This window comes from Trachypithecus francoisi, unplaced genomic scaffold (assembly GCF_009764315.1).
Source record: "Trachypithecus francoisi isolate TF-2019V2 unplaced genomic scaffold, Tfra_2.0 Lachesis_group4, whole genome shotgun sequence".
Classification (NCBI taxonomy): domain Eukaryota; kingdom Metazoa; phylum Chordata; class Mammalia; order Primates; family Cercopithecidae; genus Trachypithecus; species Trachypithecus francoisi.
The window spans coordinates 123,879,978-123,903,129 of record NW_022681469.1 but is presented as its reverse complement, the minus strand read 5'-3'; the positions used below and the strand labels follow the sequence as shown (position 1 = coordinate 123,903,129).

At 43.2% G+C, this 23,152-nt stretch overlaps 1 protein-coding gene and 1 long non-coding RNA gene across 10 annotated transcripts in view; one reads left to right on the top strand and one right to left on the bottom strand.

Moving 5' to 3' along the window:
* The window catches only part of AUTS2 (activator of transcription and developmental regulator AUTS2), a 1,231,856-nt gene that overhangs the window by 18,032 nt on the left and 1,190,672 nt on the right, over positions 1 to 23,152 (bottom strand). For 3 of the 9 annotated variants that reach the window (XM_033193311.1, XM_033193313.1, XM_033193312.1), the window contains exons 7-11: positions 11,597 to 12,068; positions 9,926 to 10,179; positions 8,595 to 8,836; positions 6,884 to 6,928; positions 3,602 to 3,697 (exon numbers count right to left, since the gene is read on the bottom strand). In XM_033193311.1, the coding sequence (XP_033049202.1) occupies positions 3,602 to 3,697; positions 6,884 to 6,928; positions 8,595 to 8,836; positions 9,926 to 10,179; positions 11,597 to 12,068 (1,109 nt within the window). Of the gene's footprint in view, positions 1 to 1,045; positions 1,118 to 3,601; positions 3,698 to 6,883; positions 6,929 to 8,594; positions 8,837 to 9,925; positions 10,180 to 11,596; positions 12,069 to 23,152 lie in introns of all 9 variants that reach the window. The other 6 variants (XM_033193305.1, XM_033193309.1, XM_033193308.1 and 3 more) reach the window with 4 other exon arrangements.
* On the top strand, positions 11,996 to 15,961 carry LOC117072861. Its single transcript, XR_004432978.1, has 3 exons — positions 11,996 to 12,110; positions 13,594 to 13,725; positions 13,961 to 15,961. It is a non-coding gene; the product is annotated as an uncharacterized LOC117072861 (long non-coding RNA).

Here is a 23,152-nt window from a genome sequence, read left to right as displayed (position 1 = left end):
TACGCTGACAAGCCCCTGTACAAGTTTAATCAATAGCAATGTGCCCTCTGGCAATGTGATTTGCTCACATCACACACCAGGAGTTTCACTGTTTTGAGCTCCAAACCACACTGGGTAGGTCTGAGGCAGAATGGCCTTCAGACCCCAGGCTTTTAAAGCTGTCTGCTAACTGGTATCTGGGGAGAGGTGTCCTTTCCATCCATCCAGGAGAATTAGGCTGTCTTTACCAATACCCTTACATTGATGACTTTACATTCTTTATAGCTATTAGACATTTTCCAGAAGTTCACTACACATCATGACATACTTACATAGTTGAGTCATTTTAAACTTCTATCTAACTCTGGTTATCAATTTCTGACTGCCCTTATGTAGGTAAAAAGACAATATTGTTAAAGATGTTTTCATATTTCGTATAAAGATGACTATAACAATCAATGAGGCAAGATTATATCTATCGTATAACTTCAAATTCCTTTTTTGGAAGCAGGCAGTGGTAATAAATTATGAATAAACAACATAACCAAAGCATAATGGATATTTTATTTAGCTCTACAGTACAAAAGGATCCCTAGCACATTAAAAATAGAGGGCCAAAGAGCCATGCAGTACAATAACTTCCTGACCCCAGGCAAGGGGGGGATGTGTAGCCTGACTTCCAGGAAGAAAAGCGCCTTCGTGCTTTTCCATTCAGAATATTCTGTAGCTACTTCATGTGTGTAAGACAACTTAAGGAGACCATAGAAAGAGAAGATTGGTTAAGTAAAAACTATACAAGCTGACACTGTCCAATTTCTGGGCTCAGACCATACTTCATTCCTCTTTTCTCCCATTGGCAAGTCGGTCTCTTTGTGTCCTACACTCGCAGTGAGCAGGAGAGACTGTTTTCTAAGAGCCATTGGCATTTTCTTCCACAAACTGGAAGAACAGCTGAAACAGCAGCTCGCTCAAAGGAGCTAAGGAAGATGCGAGCACTGGGCTGGCCGTCCCGTGCAAACACACACCCCCTGGTGTTACCTGAGACCAAGCCTGACTTTGCACGTACCCTCGGGTCCTTTTGTAGTAAAGTGTGTGGGACTGTCCCAGGCCGAGCAGCGACATCGATAGGGTTGGATGTCTACAAATTAATTAGACCACAGCTTACTTAGGAAGCACAAAACAGGTGACACGAAAGCAAGATCCTTCCCTCCTCCTAAAGGAGAGAAGCCAAACTTCATTTGTTTGTTTCCTTCTGAAACGCAAGAGTCATTTTTCTCAAGGACCACACATGCTCTTTCTCAAGGGGGCCTGACCACAGCTTGCTCTCTCCAGCAATGGCATCTAAAAGCAGAGAGAGGTCCCCAGAACATTTCACTGCAATAAAAAGCACAGGACCAAAAAAGAGAAGCAACAAGCGTAAATGCTGTCCCGGAACTCCTCTTCCTCCGAATGAACCCATGGCAGGGACTGCCGTTGGTTTTTTTTTTTGCTTAATCACCAAACATTCCAAGAAATGCTTAAGTGAACATTATTTTAATTGGCAGGATCAGGTGTTTCTCATCAGAATAACTGAAAGTACAGACATTAAGCTCTCAGTTTTAACTGGTAGACAATAACAAGGAATTACACTCAGTAATTACTCATTAGCAGTGGTGGAAATGGGACAAGAGAACCTAATTTAGGGACTTTGAGAATCTGTTCTTCGATGATTTCTAAAGCAATTCTGTTTGCTCTTACCTATTCCCACCAACATTCTCAAATATTGCTAATATTAACCTTATCTGTGAGCTTCTGTCCTTTGAATTAGCAACAATACAAAGCCTACTTTGGGCACAATCACTACTTCCTAGTGGGAAAGGATTCAGGAGACACCACCAGTTATTTTATTGAAGAAATCACAACTTCTATGAACACCCCCCACGCCAGGATGTTAAACTTGTCAGGAAAAAGAGCTCAAGTTTAGGCACGAAGCTTGCCTACAAGGAGAAGGGGGGAATAAAGAATGAAAGAAAGAAAAGCAATCAGCTGCAGTACAACTAACAATTAAGCTGAAGTTGTTAACAGCCTGATTTGCATACATATGAAGAACTCCACTAATGAACTGCAATCTACATATTCAATCAGGACGATGGCCTGGAAAGGCCTATTTCAACACCAGGAGAGACACTTTCTTGCCCAGATGTAGTTTTCTGTGTGATTGGATAATTGTGAGTGAGGGACATAGTCTCATTTATTAAATGACCTACCAGTCTGCTTGGGGAGGCCCCAGAGATTTGGTGCAACCTGGAGGGGACAGGCCAGGGTCTGAGGGAGTAGTAAAGTGCAGACTGGGGGAAGGAGTTTAAAATCATCATCATTTTATCTCCAGATAGGAAGTGTTTAAGGAGGCCGTCATAAAAGCCCTGTGTATCTGTAACCTTGCATATAGGCTGCAATTCAATGAAGGCAAATTCAATAGATGAACTGAATTCAATGCAATTCAATGCAGGTGATTTTGAAGGGGGGGACCCCACCTCTAATGCCTTTTAATTCTTTTCCTGTCCCTAGTTTTAATGCAACACCTCTTTGGAAATGCAGTTGCGTGCTTATCCTGGAAGACTCTGGCCCAAACCTGTGTTTTACCTTAGAAATGAGATGGGGGGAAATGAAAAAGGAAAACTCAACGACACACAGCAAAATATCTTCAAGTCTGAGAATGGTTACCCACATGCAAGTATGACTCTTTTTATTTTTGTGTGAAAGTAAAATAGAAACTATAAGTATATTTAAAAAGATAGTGTTTCCAGAATGACTCTTCAATATAGACCTTTACAGACAGCTGTAGCCAACGTTGGACAGCATTATCATTGACTAGGTAGAATAGAATTTAATTGTTATCAAGGATGAAAGGTTAATTTCACACTAGGATGTTAGTAACTGATGACAAAGTCTTGACTTGGCCTTGGCCACTGTAACCATGGCAGGGGTGGGATGGCTGAGAGAGAGAGAGGGAGAAAGAAAGGAGGACCAAAATGGTAGGCGACCACCCCACCTGCGGGCAGACCCTGTTAGCAGCCGATGGGGTTGGCGAGGGAAATGAGGGAGAATGAGAGAAGAATTCATAGGATACAATTTTACTTGTGGGACCTTTATCCCCACCACTTCTACTGAAGTAAATAAGGACTCAGCTTTGTCTTTACTAATTACATATACCTGAAGCCTTTATCCCCACTTCTACTAAAATCAATAAGGTCCCAGCTTTGTGTCTTTACTGATTACATATATCTGAAGAACAACCTGGCACACATGTGTCTGATATGTCATAGAATTCCTGACCAGAAGCTATGTCCACGATATTGGTAGTAAAAAAAATAAATATAATGTATATTTTGAAAAGCACAAGAAATCTTAGCTTAACTGAGATTACGTGGGTAGTACAGTTTGAAAATTAAATTTTCACGGCCATTTAAAACCAGATGGACTCGGGGGAAAAAAAAAAAAGGCTCACTCTAATCCCAGTGGTCACTTAGGACCTGATTAATAAGTCACTGCGCAGGCAAGAGGACGCAGAACTTCCTGCACGCCTGGCCCCGGGACGCCACTTAGACACATGCCTGTGTGTTTTCACTGTGAGGTTTCTTACCTTCGGCTGAAATGCTCCTTGTAGTGAACCAAAAGGGCCAGTGGGCGGGATCATAGGGGGGATGCCCGACACTGCAGGAGGATAGGAATGGAAGAGCTGTGGCCAAAGACGGAGAGGGGGAAAAAAGATTTTAGTAGGAGGCAAGTGACATATTCAAATTCCCGTCCCATAGAAAGACACTGACATGAGCAAGCCAAGTAATCTCAGTTTGATGCTATTAGTCAAGAAGCCATGATGGGATGATCACACAGATGTGCCATGAATGTGTAACTTAAAAAGTTAAAAGTAGTTCAGGATCAATCAGTCAGCAAATGACGTCCCGGGTGAGGGCATCATCAGAAAGGGAGCTTTTCTAATTATTAATTGTTAAATCAGAAGTCCTAAATGATTGGAGATTTTAAGGCATTTCAAAAACAGGAGGGACTCTGAGACAAATAAGATGCCCAGAAAATTACAAGTTAATTAGGGGGGGATAAAAAGGCAGAAAAAAGAAAAAAAAAAAGGGAAGAAAAAGAAGTCTTCATGAGTACCAGGATTTTATACCATTAAAACTCAATTAGTACTTTTAGACTTTTAATAGTGTGAGGAAATGAGAACATATTCACAATCCTTGCTTCATTAGGCTGTTGTAGAAGTGGCAGTTGCAGAGGACAATTTAATTCTTTCATCTAAAATAATGACAAATATGTGTGGGTGAAAGGGTAAAATAAAACGACTCGATGTATACTTTAAACGGAGCTGCCAATTGGCCTAGAAGATGGATTCTAGTTGCACAGAAATAACCCGAGTCTGGAATATCACTATCGAACTTTCACTTGCTCTTGTTTCAGTCTCAGGTGCTCAAAGCACTTCTGTATGAACACATGAAATCTGAATTTTTATGGCCACTTCTGAACGGTTTCTGCTATTAAATGAACAAGCTCTTTGGAGGATACTCAAGCCAAGCCCTTCATGTAGGAGTCCACTCTATGATGGTAACAGAATGAGTCTGTATGAAGACTATGAATTTTCCTCAATCCACAGTCTATAAAAGGACACAATTGAGGAAAGACATACAGAGAATCTGAAGGCAATGCAAACACATCTTTCCCTCCTTCTAAAAATTGAATCTTTTTGAGGTCCTATTGGTCTGGTTCCATTTACTGTGATCAAGCCACCATAGAAATACTTTAAATAATGCCCCACCCTCGTGGTTGTTTATTGTGTCAAAATTACAACAGTAATTGAAGCTCTTCTTCGTAAAGTATTTGTGTCAGTTATTTTTGGTAATTCACATTTTGCAATCCCATTTTCAGAGCACGTCCTTTTTCTGTTGGTCTTTATTTCATTTTGCTCCCTTCAATGATGCAGCAAAGTTTTTCAGACTAATTGATATTGAACTAAATCCACTTAAATAGTGATTGCAAGCCAAGTACCCTCATTTAAAACTACTTTTAAGTCTAAAATTGTGTTTTAGATACTTGAGTGCATTGCATCTTAATTCCCCTTATAATGTCCTAATCCCCAAAGCAGGGGAGACTGAGTACTTCATATATTACCCACTATAACTCCTAATATGAAATAACTGTCCCACAATACACTGAATAAAGCTGAGTAATTAAATACATGCCACAGTAAAACACACTCAGATCTCTAGTACTCTGCCTCCAGGTGGGCATTTTCCCTTTAAGTTTACAATTTAAAAATTCGATGTTCTTACCACTTTCTTTTTGTTTTATTCCATTACTGACCTCTTAGAACATAAATATAGCTGACCATTCCTCCCCCTGACTAAAAGCCTGAAGCGCCTAATAATACATACACTTTCCAAAAATCCGGGCCTCTAGGCTTATTCTCCATCTTCGGCCTAGGACTGTAGAATATGCATATGAGAAGGTACTGCGGTGGGTCCTAGAAAGTAAATCTGAGCCACTTGTTGGGCACGCTGAACTTTCTATTTGAATTATTGTGTTAGCTGGTCCTTACTTTAAATCAGCAAAGTATAGACTAGGGGCATAATGGTGCCATCCATGGGCCAGACCCAAAGAGGAAATTCATAGGTCTACTGGGCTTTGGGTGTCCGCGTGAAATAGTTTTTGTACCCCAGTACTGAGCAGAACGGGAGGGGACCATGTTGGGAGGGATGGGGAGGAGTCATCAAATACACTTTTCTAGCTTCTTTTAAAAGAGGTCTTTCATCTTATGTTATTTCTGAATGCCCCTAGAGTACATAATTCTCAATTGATTTCTAATATTTACTAGTCTTGACTTCTCAGCTGCACTCTTGACTAACATGGTATCTAATTATCTGGTTCAGAGTATGAATGAATTCAGTCTTTGCTGACCTATTAAAGTAGCACTTCTACTCAAATGGTTAAGGTAACATATCTACAAATCTAAGCAAGAATAGTTGAGTGTGGTGAATCAACATGGCTACAAGCAATGATTAACCTCCTCTTTTTTCTGGTTTCATTTAAAAAAAAAAAAAAAAGAAATAACTGGCAAAGAAACTTGCAAATTTTCAGATAAAAATGATGCAGTATTCACCCCATCATCAAAATATCATGGAAATATTCAAGGTCTTTGAATAAAAATAAGCTCTTGTCTTGCAAGTTAACTGAACATATAACTTAGGGTGTTATCAATTGAAGTTCCAGAACGTACTCTTAAAATTGCATGAAACAAGTTTTTTTTTGTTTTTTTTTTTTAATAAAGGAGAATGAGTTTAAAGAGAAAATATCACTCATTTCAATTTTGGGAGTTTATTTTAATTAAGTGATATTTTTACTTTCCATTGTAACAAACACAACAGAACAATACCAGCCATGTGGAAGAGGGTTCTACATTTAGTCTAGAGGAAATGAAAATCTACTTGTTGAAGAGTCGTGAGTCAAAAAGACAAGGGACTTTCTATTTAGAGGAAATAATTCAGGTTGCATTCCAGGACTTCTGTGTTAGTGACATTTCAACTGACGACTGAAATGCTGTGACTTCGGACTCTCCTGGAACTCTGCTGACTCCACTGCAGACACCTCACTTTGCAGGACAGATGCCTGACTGCCACTAAAGAGCAACTCTGCTTTCAAGCCTTCGGAGTGCTTATGATCTTTTGATTCAGAAGATGATACTGCATCTTTACCAAAAGCAAAACACCACAAAAGCAAGCATCCAAAGTGGCAAGGAGCAATGGGAACTCTTGCAAAGATGATTAAGGAAGGTTGCTAGTCATTGACTGATCTGTGGCAAGAGCACAAAAATGGCAAAGCAGTTACATTCAATGTGTAGCATGGTAATGAAACTCACACTGTGCCGGTAGAATGGGTCAACTTTTGTAGGGTATTTGTCAAACTGTAAAGGGATCAAAGCAAAAGCTAGTTACTTAATCTGCATTTTTGTTCACTGCTACAGTGGAGGTGGCCCTACAAAGCTTCCCTGTCATTAAGCTGTCATCAGACCCAATAACCTCATTACATACGAAACCATTCTGAGCTCCTGAGTCTCCCTGACAAGAAGACAACAGAAATGGAAGAACAAAGCGAAAAACCAAGCGGTACGTTTGGGTTCTGCACATACTAGGATGCCTTTCTTCCTGCTATTTTCTTTCTACAGATTGGCACGAACCAAACATCTAAACAGGAGAGAATAGGCAATTATCCAGATAAATCAGAGAGAGGTAAGCGTTTGGTCTGATTTACCCAGTGAACTCCCCCTATTTTCATCTTCACTTTGGCAGAAAAACTGTCTTGCCATGCAGCTGTCTTCTGAAATGTATGACACCCAAATACAAAGTGATCTGGGGTAGGCCAGACAGCCTTTCATTTGAACAGAAAAAGTATACTATTGTCCCCTCTAAATAATGTCATCATATTGATGCTATAACTACCCTTGGTTAAATTAGTTTGTGAAACAGCTCACACAGGCCAGCAGAAAACTTTCTCAAAATCTTAGGATCTTCAAAATCTAATTGTTGAGAAGTATAGTTCATGCAAAAAAGAGATACAGGATTTGCTATTAAAAACATATTTCTGGTCACAAGGCCTCATTGCTAATATTCCTTGAAATGAAATCTATAAAACAAACTTTAAAAACATATATTTAAAAAGTAAGTTGAATAAGATGGGGGAGGGAGAGGAAGGAGAGGAAGCAAACTTGGGTGAAGTGGACTCCTTTTAAAATCATGCAATTTATTCTCATAATGCCTACAGTGATGGCCTTAAAATCCAGTATTTTCTGAAATATTAAAAATTAAGTAAAAAATGACTCTAATACTCACTGTTAGACAGGACTCTATCTGAGAATATTTACCATTCTAATATGGCACTATTAATTATGGTTATTCACTTAAAAAAAAGAAATTCCTAACTGGTTCTGGACATGTGCTAGCCCCCAGTGAAGACCAAGACCATGTCATGGCCAGTGGTCCTCTTGCCCCAAGGCAGAGAGTTCTGTCCCTGCAGGGAACCCTGAACACTTGCTGACAGAGCACAATACCAGATTAGGGACTGTCTTATGAAACACAAGAAATATAACACCTCCAACAAAGTGGGTTTAGGCAAGCCATCGGAATGCGCAGGTGGACGTGGCACCCAACGCAGTCCCAGCCTCCTGGCTGAGGTCTCTGTCCCTTCTCTTCTTCACCCCCATTACCCTGCAAGAATGTATGTGCTAGCACTTGGTGCAAAGCACAAACAGGTGCATTTTCTGTCTGGTGACAGTCCCCCGGGTGCTCAAAAAAAACAAAACAACCCTTTAAGAAGTTAGCCGTCAACACTGGGCACGACTGTTTTGAGGGCAAATGGAATCATTTCCACCCGCAGTGCTGGACACAACTGCCTAGAAAGAAGTTCCTGCTTTAGGCCCCTGAAGTCAGAGCTGCCTGAGGCAGGGCACTAGGACACACTCCCTTCTCTCCAGCAAACAGCCGTCACTCCCTGTTCGATCTGTGGTGGCCCCGCTGCCCAGCCCGGTCCCACGTGCTGCATAAAGAAAAGAGTCGTGCTCTACTTATCCTCACATTTCTGCCTGGGGTACGCACCATGGGAGGTGCTGGCGTCGGCATGATGGCGGTGGGCGGGATGGCGTGGGGGAACGGCGTGAAGGTGTGCTGGTGCGTGTGCTGGTGGGTGTGCTGGTGCTGGTGCTGGTGCTGATGGAACTCGGTCCGCAGGTAGGGCGGAGGGCCCAGCGAAGCCCCGCGGTCAGCACTCTGAGAGGCCAAAAAACGAGTGTTCAGTTCCTGTCGCAAGATGTCTTGCTCTGGAAGAGAAGAAGAGGGAGACAATGACACCTTTTCCTTCAGAACAGGACATCGGAGTGCCTTCCTGTGGAGGGATATGGGGCTGATGACACAGTGGCAGGGGTGACAGGGTGTGGCTGGGCCCTGAGATAAAAGGGGGCAATCCATGAAGCAGAGGAGACCAAGGCCCAGTTGCACTCTGTCTCCCTGTTCTCTAGCTGGTCTCCCAGCTTTCAGGGACAGGCAGTCTATCGATGTGGGGAAAAGCTCCAGGCCAAAGGCCAGAGTCCGATTTCCAGCTGTCACCACCAGCTGAGTGACCCTGGGCATGGCAAATAACCCATCTGAGGGCCAGTTTTCCCATCTTCAAGAGGGGGACAATAATATTGCCTAACTCATGGGTTTGATTTTTGACGGTTAAAGCAATTTGCACATTTAAGTGCTTGGAAACAGTGACAGCACACTAATAAATGTCAGCTGTTCACATGGCAGGGCTCGCATGCCCTCTTCAAGTGTCAATTACTGCTATATGGCAGCATACCATGGCTACACTGGACCAAAACTGGGACACTTGATGTGATTAACACAGGTGAGGAGACAAGGACCCTGTGTCTAACACGAGGTCTGCCCTTAAAATTCTGGGATATATTGTCACAAAGAGTGTGTCGTCTCCTCCCAAGGAGACCAGAGAAGGCCCTGCCCAGTGAAAAGAAACCTCTTAAACCAGGACACAATCTAAGGTCCTGGAGCGAAACAGACATGGGCTTGGGGACGCTTCCATCGCTCTCAAGGGAGCCGACGACACAGGACGCACGCTACCTGCGTCTGACCACTCAGTGGCTGAATTTAGCTGGAAACGCCTCCTAACTCCAAACCAACCTCCTCTCTTCAGGCAGTGTCAGGTTCACAGGGGCTGAGCTAGCTTAGTATGGGTGCTGACAGGTATTTTTGCTGGATCTCAGGCCAGAGAGTGTTTGAGGAAGATTAGAGTAAGGAAGGAAAAAATTGTAGGCAAATGCAACCTTGCAATCAGGACAACATAGGTAGGGTGAGGTCACAGTGAGGGGTGGTGGGTGTCAGGGTCATGAGCACAGGCCCCTCCATCCTACCTGAGTAAGTGCTCCCGGCCGGGTGTCCGGCCACCTGCAGACTTCCTGATGTCAGTGGTGGTGGAGGAGGCAGAGCAGTGGGAGGGGCAAACATATTGGGGTGATGTGAGTGTGCGGGGGGCTGGAGGGTGGGTGTGAAGCTGTGCAGGGGGCTGTGGTTGGGCAGGGAGAGGGGGAATGGGGAGGCAGAGGGGTGGTGGGAGATGTGAGGAGGGGCGGGCTGAGTCTTTGCTGGAGTGCTGCTTCTGCTACTGCTATTGGAGCAAGAAAAAAAAGAAAAGAAAAACATAAAAAAAGGTAAGCAATGTATTCGCTTTTAAAGAATCCTATCTCCTTCCCCTAAACCCTCACCACAGTCTCTCTTGCCCCTTCCTCTTTACAGATCCTCCCTGTATGCACACACTTTCTGAAATTACAACTCCTGCAAACTTTCCCATCGCTACTGCAGACAGAGCAAACCGAAACTGCTGCTTCAGGGCTATGGGGCATCTTGATGTCGAGACAGCTCATTCTGCCTACACCTCAGGGCCTCTCTCGCTCCTGTGGCTAGATTCTCATCTCTGCCCCTAGAAAATCCCCAGCCTTCCATTCTCCACTAGCTACATCTCCTATAAAGTAACAGTTAACACAAAGGAATAAAAAACGCGATGATCTGAGTTCACCCCATCTGTCTTGTTACCTCTTCAATGAAGACACACAAAGAAGAGGTAAAACCCAGGTGCCTGGGTTCTCACATCACTTTATGGTCTGGAGACCACAGAAACGGCCGAGCGGTCAGAAGCCGGGCCTGGCTCCTTGGGGAAGAAACCTGCCTCCCAAAGACTGTGCCGTCGCCGCTGAGGAAAAAGCAAGGCCCGGAACCACCAAAGCCTCCAGGTTTTCAAAAGGAAAACAGTAACAAAGACACAGCCTCAGGAGCTGTGCCGGGTTAGAATTATAGCCCCCGGGGCACCAAGGGTTGGCTCCACTTGGCGCTGCACACTGGGTTTCTGCCTCTCTTTTCTTTGCTGTGTTCCTCTGTGCTGCTTTTTAGACGTTTCTTTGTAACTTGGCAAAAACAAGACCGAGGAGAGCCTGGATTTCCATACAGAAATTTCTCACTTTCTCTAAATGCAGCTTGTTTTCTTTCTTCCCTACTTCTCTGACCCACATAGGAGGAAGTAAATCAGAACCCCCCCCCAAAAAAAAAAAAAAAACCCTTAAACTGGAATACTCATTGGCTCCCAATCTTCCTGCCTTTGGAACTGCAGGAAGACAAGTTTTCTTTAATACTTCTTCCGTCAGAGTTTGCAAGAGCCCGCCTTGAAAGGATCTGCTCACACTGCCTGGCCTCTGCTATGCCCCAGGCTTCCACTCCCTGCCTCCCACTGCTGCTGGGTCTCCCTGGCCCAGGACTTTCCAAGCCTTCCTCACCTTCCGCCTCCACTGTCCAGTGCCTATAGATATTTTCCTTCCTTACAATGTCCTCACCACCCACCCATCCCAACCTGTCCTTTCCCAAGAGACCCGAGTCTCACCCAACAGCCCCATTCCCTGTCTCTAGTCTCAGAGAAAGGGATGATGTTTCCAACAAGGAAACTTCAGTCTCCCTAGGGATCCCTCCCCGAGTCTCACCCACCTGATCCCCAGGGAGAGGGCAAAACTCAGGCCAAAGAAGAGCAGGCCACTCACCTTAAACTGTTGAGGCTTAAGCTACTGCTGTTGTAGGCTGACAATGGCTGGGAGAGGCTCTGAGCGGAGGGGTGGGCCTGCACAGGTGGGAGGTTCTGATGGAGCAGCTGGGTGGGGGACTGTGGCCTGGGTGGCCTCTGCACCTGAGGCTGCGGGGCGGGCTGGAGCTGGGCCTCAGGAGGGCCCTGCGGTGGCTGTGTAATCGGAGGTGGGGGCTGAGGTGGGGCCTCTGTGCGCTGCACCAAGTCAGGGTCTGGAGAAGGAGCTCGGAGTTGGGGCTCCGTCTGGGGCTGGGGTATTGGCTGTGCGACCTGAGGGCAGGGGTCTTTAAGCACCACAGGCTCAAAGATGGGCTCTTTGCAACAGTCCTGGCTCTTCTCCTGGCTTCTCTCTAGACCCGATATCTTGGGGACAATCGGTCCTGCATCCTGGCTGTCATGTTCTGGTAGCGTGCCAACACCTAACTCCGGATCTGCATGGGAGACAGCAAAGACAAAACCACAGGCAACGACATGTGAGTGTGGGGTAATGAGGGAAAGCAAACTCCAAAGCTATCACACAGCTCCAGCAACCGGACCTGGCACCAACCCTCCTCGCTTGGGTCCTTGTCTCCACCACCTGCAGGGGTATGTGCCCGCAGCAAATGGGTCAATGGTGGACAGAGAAAGATGCAGGAACAGCCTTTGCCCATGGAGAGCAATGTCCCTGGGGATGTGGGAGGGGAGAGAAAGGCCAACCGGCCAGAGGAGACTGCATTCAAGAAAGCAGCCTAGCGCCAGGCATGGGGGCTCACACCTGTAATCTCAACACTTTGAGAGGCCGAGCTGGGAGGATTGCTTGAGCCCAGGAGTTCGAGACCAGTCTGGGCAACATAGCAAGACCCTGACTCTCCAAAAAAAAAAAAAAAATTAGCCAGGCGTGTGCTACAGTCCAAGATACTCGGGAGGCTGAGGTCCCAGGAGTTCAAGAGCACCCTGGGGAAAGTAGCGAGATTCGAGATTCCGTGTCTATAAAAGAAAAAACAGCAGCCTAGACTACATTCTGAAAATGAATGTTTTCCTTAACCTCCAGGAAGTCTTTTATGGCATCACAATTAAGAAACAATAGTTGACAAGTTGATTTTTCCCTTTTAAAACAAATACATTTGTTGAATACACAAAAGTGTTTTCAATAGCAAATGAGTCAAACATTATTTAACATCACACGGATGTTTTTCCTTGGCCTTCCCTTCCTCCCCACTTTCCACTTTGACCAAAGGGACACACTTTACATTTACAGATAATTTTTTGTTGAGCAAGTGCTGAACTTCCAAGTCAAAAGGCAGGTCTCTTAATGCCCATCACCTGGTCCCAGCAACATCTGCGATCAAAGGTGCAAACAGGAACTGAAATAAAGTTTCCCGTCAACTACACTTGCTAGAGCTTTTAAGAAAGTCCCCTTGGACCACACGGGGGTCCGCACGCAACTAAGTTAAAGGGGTGCTGGACGTTGAGAATAAGCTTGGATATTAAATTTAAGGGAAATTCTATACTCGTGAAAGAAATACAGAAAACAGCTGCTCCTATATGGATGTAAAAGATGTACTCCCTCCAAAGGTCAAAAGATCTAAGGGCACGTTTAGTAGAATGGCTTCTCTGATTACTCCATAAGCCAAGCTCCATAAAAATCTCAAACCAGAATAACGAAAGACCAATAGGGCATTCAACAGAAAAGAACGGCCCCATTTGGGAGTAAGTACTTTTGTATACAACCAGGGGAAATTATCCTTCCCACATTCTTGTGCTAAAAAGATGCATCCTTTTATTACTACACAGTTTCAAAAGACAGAAAGAATAGATGACACCATCCTTTGAAAGTGTTTTTCAGGCATTCTTAAATGAACTACCCTGGGCGTTAACTTTCTCCTCTTACCTCATTGTATCAAACGGGAAAAGTATGTGTTATTCTTGTTGGTTCTGTGTATTTCTGGGGTTTTCTGTCTGTTTTTTGTTTTACAGGTGGGGTCGCCCCAGGTTGTTTAGACTGGACTGCACTGGACATTCACATGTGTGATCACAGCACACTACAGCTCCAGCTCCTGGGCCCATGGGTTCATCCTGCCTCAGCCTCCTGGGTAGCCAGGATTACAGGTGCCTGCCACTGTGCCCAGCTTACATATTTCTGTTTTTGTATGGTTGTATATACACACTTGTTTGCCATTATTCCTTGGAATTCTCATCAAAGCAATTCATTATTTTCAATGTTCTTTTGGTAACACAGATCAAACCGATAACATGCACAAAAGCAAAAACAAAACTTGGGTTTATAAACAAAGCACATTTCTGGCTAACAGGAACTTAGCTATCTTCAAATCTCTCCAAACAGCCTGGAACAATAACACCGAGATGGGAAGAAAGCTCCCTTCTTCACCTGCTTCAGAGGTATGAAAAGACTGAGCACTTGGTAAAGCGCTGATGAAAAGGAACTCTGGACTTCTGACACACATTTCTGTCCAGTGCTGTCTTACCAACCTTTCTGCGAAGATTTTTGCTCAGGATAACGCTGAAACCGAAAGGCTTCTCAAAACCTTCGTTTCTAACTTTAAGGCTGAAGGAGCACCCCAAGCCCTTGCTGTGGACAGGCCCTATCCAGCTAGCAAAGCTCCTGGATCCAATGAGGAAGAAAGGCCCTTTATTCAGCGATGTCACAGTTAGGGATCCGGCTCTGTGTCTCTCCATGTGTCTTCACAAAATTTCCCATATTTTTCTTTCACAGGATTTTCCCATAGCAAGCTAATATCAAAGGCACTGAAAAATCACATGCTTCATATGTATGATCCAGGCCTGTGAGTCAGGTCTGGTACAGAAAGTAACAACAGCCCAGAAATCCTAACAGCACAAAACAGAGGAGGGGATTCACTCAACGAGAAGTTCTAAGTATCTGAGCAGGACTCTTCTCACGCTGACAGCTAATTTAGCATTTTTATGCTTGGTACAATGGCAGAAACACTTTTTAAAAATCTTTTTGTATAATTCTGTTCTCTCCAGACTGGGCTGGTGAAGAAATCAATAAATACTTTCTATCTTGTTAAGTATACGTTCAAATTCCCACAAAAAAATCACTGTCCGAAGTTTCTCCCTCAAACGAAAGAAAGCTTCCTTTTCCAAAGGACACCACTCAGAGGATATCACTTGCACTCACTTATGCTGGTAAGGAGGCACATCAGAGACACATAAAGAAGTACTACAGATATCTAGCTTGACTCTGTTTACCCCCTTGTTCTTGAATGAGCCTCAAGAATTTGGACAACACAGCCAAACTTGCAGATGGCATCCTGCAGGCTTGGGCTCACTGTCCAAGGCCCTGGAGTTGACTTTCTTGTCTCCTCTGTTGCCTCACTATCTCAATCTCAACCTAACCACAGCTAGAACATGAGGGAGTGGTGCCAAGGCTGTGGCCGTCACCATCACCTCCAACAATTACCAGAGATGAAGGGAAGACCCAAACCTCTCCAGGGAACCCTGCAAATCTGTACGGCATCCCTTTAACTTTAATGCACGTTCAAATCACCTGAACATCTGATTAGAATTCCCATCCAGATTCCACAGCTCTGGGATGGGGCTCTAGATTCTGCCTTTCTGAGGATCTTCTAGGTAAGGCTGAGGCTGCTGATGCATGGATCACATTCTGAGTAGCAGGATCTAATCTAACACTCTCTAACCAGATAGGGAATATGCCCAGAGGAGGGAAGGAATTTGCTTGCTGGAAGTCACGTCCTTGTTTTGTAAACCAGAAGGCTTGAGTTCCAGTCCCAGCTCTGCCAACACCAACTACCTTTTCTGCAGTCTATACTATACTGCCTCCTAAAAAGCAAAAGCTGCAAAGCAAAGCAGGTAATGATAAATCCAGGATTCAGTTAAAATATTTAAGTACATCTGACTTAAAGTGTAGAGGGTTAGTAAAGCTACAAAGAGTTGCTGGAACACTGCAGTTCAGCTAGCCCTGAAAGCAGTCAGTCCCTCAATGCTCTGGTCCTGCAACCTATTAACAAAGCAGTGATGAGTTTGACCTGGTAACTTTGGAGGCTGAAACAGTTTTACGACTCCCCATTTACAAGAGTCTCTTGAGGCACAGGTTAGGCGTCAGGCATTTTTGTGGCTAATTGGTAATGCATTTCCTCTTCCTTTCAATTATTCAATAAATGTAATTTTCCCAGTTAAGCTTTTCCATCTTGACAGTCAATTTGTCTTACTGTACTTCTCCAAAATTGGTAGGAACACATTTTAAGAAATCAGCTGGTATTGCACTGCATACTCTGAATTTGTCAAAGGATAAAGGAAAGAATGAAATTTGCTGAATGTGAAAGAAATAAGAATGTACAAATTGAGTAGTCTTATTTAAATGTTGTATTCATTACATTTTGGGGTTTAAAAATCTCTCTTCCGGCCGGGCGCGGTGGCTCAAGCCTGTAATCCCAGCACTTTGGGAGGCCGAGACGGGCGGATCACGAGGTCAGGAGATCGAGACCATCCTGGCTAACACGGTGAAACCCCGTCTCTACTAAAAAATGCAAAAAACTAGCTGGGCGAGGTGGCGGGCGCCTGTAGTCCCAGCTACTTGGGAGGCTGAGGCAGGAGAATGGCGTGAACCCGGGAGGCGGAGCTTGCAGTGAGCTGAGATCCGGCCACTGTACTCCAGCCTGGGCGACAGAGCGAGACTCCGTCTCAAAAAAAAAAAAAAAAAAAAAAAAAAAATCTCTCTTCCTGTGATTATAAAAATAGTTCATCATACTTACACTGAAAGACATGCAAATTCAAATTACACTGAATACGGAACAAAGGGTGGATTTATTGCATATAAATTGTACCTCAATAAACAAACTTTAAGAGATTAGGAAAAATTGGTTTGATTTTGATACATGTTTGATACAAGTTGCCTGGGAAAAATGGACCCTTTTTCTGTACTTTACTAGTAGAATGCAAACTCTATAACCTCTGTGGGGGCCAATTTGGCAACGTTTTGCAAAATAACAAATGGAGTTCCCTTGGTGTGGTGTGTTAAGGATTTTATCTACACACACTATGAAACAATACCGTGGTTTGGACTATCAAGTTTGGAAGCCACCCAAATGTAATCATTAGGAGACTGGTTACAGATGTTTGCAGATCCATACAATGGAACACCTTGCGGCAGTAAAAAGGAATGCCAAATGTACAACGTATAGCATTTACTATCTTTTGTGGAAAATGGAGGGAAATAATATATATATATTCATTTTATTTTACATACAAAGAAACCTGTGTGGCCGGGTGCAGCGGCTCACACCTGCAATCCTAGCACTTTGGGAGGCCGAGGCAGGTGGATCGCTTCAGGTCAGAAGTTCAACACCAGCCTGGCCAACATGGTGGAACTCCAACTCTACTACAAATACAAAAATTAGCCAGGTGTGGTGGTGCCCGCTTGTGATCCCAGCTACTTGGGAAGCTGAGGCTGGAGAATCTCTTGAACCCGGCAGGAGGAGGTTGCAGTGAGCTGAGATTGCACTACTACACTCAAGCCTGAGTGACAGAGCAAGACCCTGTTTCAAAAAAAAAAAAAAGAAGCAGCTGTAGCCGTGGAAGAATACTCAAGAAACCAGTAACAGTGGCTACCTGTTTGGGGGCTTGGGAGGAGTGAGAACTGGATAGACGGGGAACTGGAGGGTGTGTGTGTGTATATGCATAAAAAATAAGAAAATGTAATCTGTGAATGTGTAACAAATTTGAAAATAAAAATGGATTTTATGAAAAACTATAAATTGCTAAATAAAACTGACTTAAAAACCCAACCAGATCATCAAAATAAAAGGAAAAATACTCAATAATCCAAACCTTCGCCTTCCCTCCAAAAGGTATCTGTGTCATAGACAATGTTGACCTAACCTTCAAGAAACAAATTATTCCTGTCATCTAAATTGAAAACCAACAGCAAATATTACACAACAAAAGAAAGAGGCAAAACTATTTACAAAAAATATAATTACCTAGCTGGAAACCAGAGGCAACCAGCTGAGAAAATATTACAACTAATAAGAGAGTGCAACGAGATATCCAAATAAACCACAAGTAACCTCAGCTTTTCTATACACCAGCAACAGTCAGAAAATTAAGTGTAGAAAGGATCCTCTTCATAATAACAAACACCGTAACACCTGGGAGCGAACCTAACAAGAAAATTACAGGGCTTGTAAACCTTCAGAAATGTCTTCCCTCCCAAAATTGCTTTTTTCAAGGTATTTTTCACTGCAAAAAAAAAAAAAAAAAGTGCACTAAGTCAGTCACGTAATAGATAGTTCTCATTGGAGGATACTACTCCCTATGGGAAGAGATGGAAATTTGTGGGATTGTGTGGCTATCACTATGACTTCAGGTCACTGGTGGCTCTTAGGGCTGTCTGATTTACTGCAACGTGAGCAGCAACCACACACGACAACATCTCAATGCCTTTCCTAAATCCCACCCGACATTTGTGCAGCTGAAAACCCTAGAACCTACCACCTCTGTTTCTGTATATAAACACAAAGTAATTTTTTGCATGGTTTTAATATACACTGATTTTTCCAGGAATGCAGGGACTGTACTTTGTTATATCTGGGTCATATCCAAGGGTTGATGGCTATTTGGGAAAATCATGACACTATGGTAAGGCTGCTCCTGGTATCTGACTCTCCATGACCACGTATTTCTGTGGGTCTGCACTTGTAGTAGCAATATTTACATACCATTCTATAGAGTCAAACACTGTCTTCTAATATAAATAAGCATTTACATACTTAAATGTATAGTATGTTATTATAAATGACTTGGTTTCTACTTATTTCTCCTTTATATTTTATTAGGGCTTGACATATACTTTTAAATTAAGCATATAGATGTGTACATTAGGTATAGATTTCATTCCAGAAAGTAAAAAAATAAATGTGCTATAAAATATTTCTTATATTACACTGGGTCTGCTAGGATTGAGATTTGGTACATTCTGGTGAATTCCTACACTTCTAGAAGTCGAATGACTTAATGCACAAATGCAGTAATAACCTCCCAGGGCGGTTGTGGAAATAGGCCATGTAAAGTGCCTTCCACAATGCACAGCACATAATAAGTAATCAATCAATGTTCCCAAAACTATTGTGAAGAAGTATTTAATGTTACAGAAAGTATCTCATGACAAAATTGCCATTAAAAAAAGTGGGCTAGCCGGGCGTGGTGGCTCACGTCTGTAATCCCAGCACTTTGGGAGGCCGAGGCAGGCCGATCACAAGGTCAGGAGATCGAGACCATCCTGGCTAATACGGTGAAACTCTGTCTTCACTAAAAAATACAAAAAATTAGCTGGGTATGGTGGCGGGTGCCTGTAGTCCTAGCTACTCAGGAGGCTGAGGCAGGAGAATGGCGTGAACCCGGGAGGCGGAGCTTGCAGTGAGCCGAGATCGTGACACTGTACTCCAGTCCGGGTGACAGAGCAAGACTCTATCTCAAAAAAAAATAAATAAATAAAGTGCACTATTATCAGTGTGATCTCAATAGTGAAAATTATCTGTGTAAATGTATACATGTATGCACAGAAAAAAGACAGGAAAGATAAACATTAATTGCAGTCCCACGATCCAGAAATAAACATTAATTCTTATATTGTGCTTTTAACTTTCCAAATTGAGGAGGAGGAGGAGGAGGAGGAAAAGTGCAAAACAAACGAATATTATAGAAAATTTGGAAAGTGAAGAAAAGCACAATATAAAAATTAAAGTCAATGTTTACTTACTTTGTTATTAAACAAAGCAAATAATTATAGTAATATATAGTTATTAAATAGTATTAAAGTAAATAGTATTATTTACTATAATAAGTAAAGTATACTTGTTAAATTATTATTTAAGGTAAACAGTATTATTTACTGTAATAAGTATACTTGTTAAATTATTATTTATTAAAGTCAATAATAGTATTATTATTGCTAAAGAAAAAAAGAGATGCTACACTTTAAAATGAACTATTTTCATGGACAATACACCTCTGCCATTAAAGTAAGCCAACCGAGGAAGCGATCATTCAAGTCTTTTTAAATTGCCTCACCTACTGAGTTTTTTTTCTGAGATGGAGTCTCACTCTGTCGCCCAGGGTGGAGTGTAGTGGCGCAATCTTGGCTCACTGCAGCCTCTACCTCACCTCCCGAGTTCAAGTGACTCTCCTGACAACCTTCCGAGTAGCTGGGATTACAGGGGCCTGCCATCATGTCCAGCTAAGTTTTGTATTTTTAGTAGAAACGGGGTTTCACCACGGTGGCCAGGCTGGTCTCGAACTCCTGACCTCAAGTGATCCGCCCCCTTGGCCTCCCAATGTGCTGGGATTACAGGTGTGAGCCACCGTGCCTGGACTATTGAATAGATTTTTTAACAAATCTCTTCACCAAGAGGACAGATAAATATTTCACTCTCTGTATGGTGCATGGTTTCAATTTTTAAAAATATGGGGCATTTCTGTGTGTGTGTGTGTGTTTAAAGTTAAAAGGGTCTCGCTCTGTCGCCCAGGATGGAGTGATCATAGTTCACGGCAGCCTCAAACTCATACGGTGAAGTGATCCTCCCCACTGTCTCCTGAGGAGATGGGACTACAGGCACACAGCAGGACATGCTGCATATTAAACCTTCCACCTCTTCTTCAGCATTGCTAACTGGTTCTAACTGGGTATTATTTGGACAGAAGGAAATGGTAAATACTGATGAAGGAGGAGGAGGAGGAGTACAAAACAAAATAAAAAATACACAAAAAAACCAACTCTCCCAAAGTACAGCTTCTGCACCTTTGGTCTTCACATCTTCATACTCTGTTATGAAGTCTCCTAACAGGACTTACTAACTACAAGGTCATTACTGCAGCAAACCTGAAGGAGCTTCCAAAGGCATCAAGAAAACTATGTGGGGGGGAGGGGGCACTAGTCCCTGGACTATCCATCCATCCATCTATCTGTATCTTTTTGAATGTCTAATCCTTAGGACTCAGAATTAGACATGTTCTATTTTTATTATTCCATCTTCTAGTTAGCCTCTCTTGTTACTGTCCAAATGACAAAGCCACAAAGAGCACACCACACAGAAAGACTACAGATCACAGTCAAATAAGGAAAATAACCCAGACTTTAAAGTGGGAACATTAACAAAGGACTGAAATGTTCAAACACTGGGAATCACAGAGACATGGAAACACTGAATTTCTGTGAATCAACGTGCAATCACCTCAAGCTGGAGGCAATGTCTATATTATTTTATTATTTTTATTTTTCTGGACACAGAGCCTCACTCTGTTGCCCAGACTGGGATGCAGTGGTGCAATCATAGCAGACTGCGGCCTTGACTCCCCGGGCTCAAAGGAGCCTCCCACCTTAGTCTCCAAGTAGCTGGGAGGCTGAGACATGTGCCACCATGCTGGCCAATTTTTTATATTTTGTAGAAATGAGGTCTTACCAGGTTGCACAGGCTGGTCTTGAACTTTCGGCTCAAGCAATCCTCCCGCCTAGGCCTCTCCAAGTGCTGGGATTACAGGTGTGCGCCACCACGCCCAGTCAATGTCCATTATTTAATCACCTTCACCTGTCTATTCTGTTGCCTCAAACAACATCTTTTTAAGCAAAGACTGTGTATTTTGTAAATACGCTTGAAAACCCAAACTGCACTACTGAGTTAATTTAGCAATACTTTTAATTCCCCCTGCCAAGTTGTGATTGTATCTCCAAAATTCTACATTCAGTGATGTTTTGCAGAAAAGCGTCCACTTTCTCTAACATACACTTCACTTTATTTTCCTCCTCTCCCTCTTTTCTTCAAATCATTAAACAGAAACCAGTTTGTTCCATTACAAGATTCAATTGCCCGAACGAATGGAAGGATGACATTCAGTCTTGCAGCTCTTCTTCTCGGTCACTGAAACTGTACAAATAAATTGAGGAAAACCCACTGTTTGTTCAAGGCAAATTAATTTTCAAACACCGCAAGACTGGGAGATCAGGGGGATGATGGGTGCTTGGCAGGGCTTGAAGAGATTCCATTTTGTGCTTGTCATGTTGTGTAAACATTAATTACCATCTGGGAGGCTGCGCTGTGGGCTGAAGTCTGTATCACAAACCTCCGAGGGCCTTCAGGGTTCCTATTAAAAGCAAAATCCTAAATACGAAAAAATAGCCATTGCATCTGCCAAAACACCAGCAGCCCACTGGGAGAGCTGTGTGGAGTCCAGCAGATTAGAGGCTGCTGTTATCAGAGAAGCTACTTTGGCTATCATCTAGTTGAGCAGATTAACCCCTATCGGGGTTAATCTGCTAGGGATTAAAGGAAACGCAACACACCGCAGCTGAGCGTACCTGAACTTATTTCACGTTTGTTGCTCCTAAACCCCACACCAAAACACATTGATCCTGATGCGTATGCCCACGTTCCTGATGCCTTAAAACCAAAACATCTGCCTTCAACGGGGGGTGTATCAACCACAGTCTTGACTGTAGAAACCACAGGTTCTCTGAATCATGGCTTTGGCCTACAGAATGCAGAGCTTTTAGGGTCAACCTGGACTTGCAAACATTTTGTTTATTTTGCAGTCTCAAGCAAACAGAGCCACAAAGGGCTATGTAATCAAATGACCAACATGAGAATGAGAGAAATAGGTTGTGATCTATTGGGGGTGGGAATGGCAGCCTTAAAGTCTTTAGAAACTCAACAACGTCAAGGTCACATACAATCCATGTGATTGTCACTTCATATGGGGAAAAGACTCATTTGTATTATGCTGCCTCATAGGCCAGGCTTTGTGTTAGGCCTTGTTCAAGACAAATGAAAAACACAGGGAAATGGTAGTCAAAGAACCTGTGGTCCCGATCTTCCGTTTTTGTTATCTGTAAGGCTCAGAGATAAGCTTAGATAATCAGACTTAATGATATCCTATATCTTATTCTGAGTTATCAATGGTAAGGCATTTATATCCATAACATGTTCCCATCGCACCGACCCCAAGGGTCTTAGGCCGACATCAACTGAATCCTGTGACGGGATATGCAGAGACTTGACAGGATACATAAGGTATGAAGGATGAAATTTCCAGTCACTTCCAAGAACACAGGAAAACTCCAAATATTGGTTTCGGTGACAGCTTTTAAAGACGTGGCCCCACTTTTTGATTGTTTGTTTGATCGTATCCTCCTGCCAGCCTCAATATTTCTTAGCTGGATAAGATCACCTCCTGCTTGCTTTCCATTCCCAGTGCAGCCTTCCTGCTACCCCCAGACTCCTTCTGCGATTCTTAGCTGTCCTGGCCTGTCCACCCCCGCCTGGCTGTGAACTAAGTGCTCATATGACACTGTGTACTATGCACTTACACACACCCACGCACAGCCACCCTTAAAACCAGTGTATGCAGGCTGGGTGTGGCAGCTCATACCTGTAATCCCAGAACTTTCGGAGGCCAAGGCGAGTGGATCACTTGAGGTCAGGAGTTCAAGACCATCCTGGCCAACATGGTGAAACTCTGTCTCTACTAAAAAAACAAAAATTAG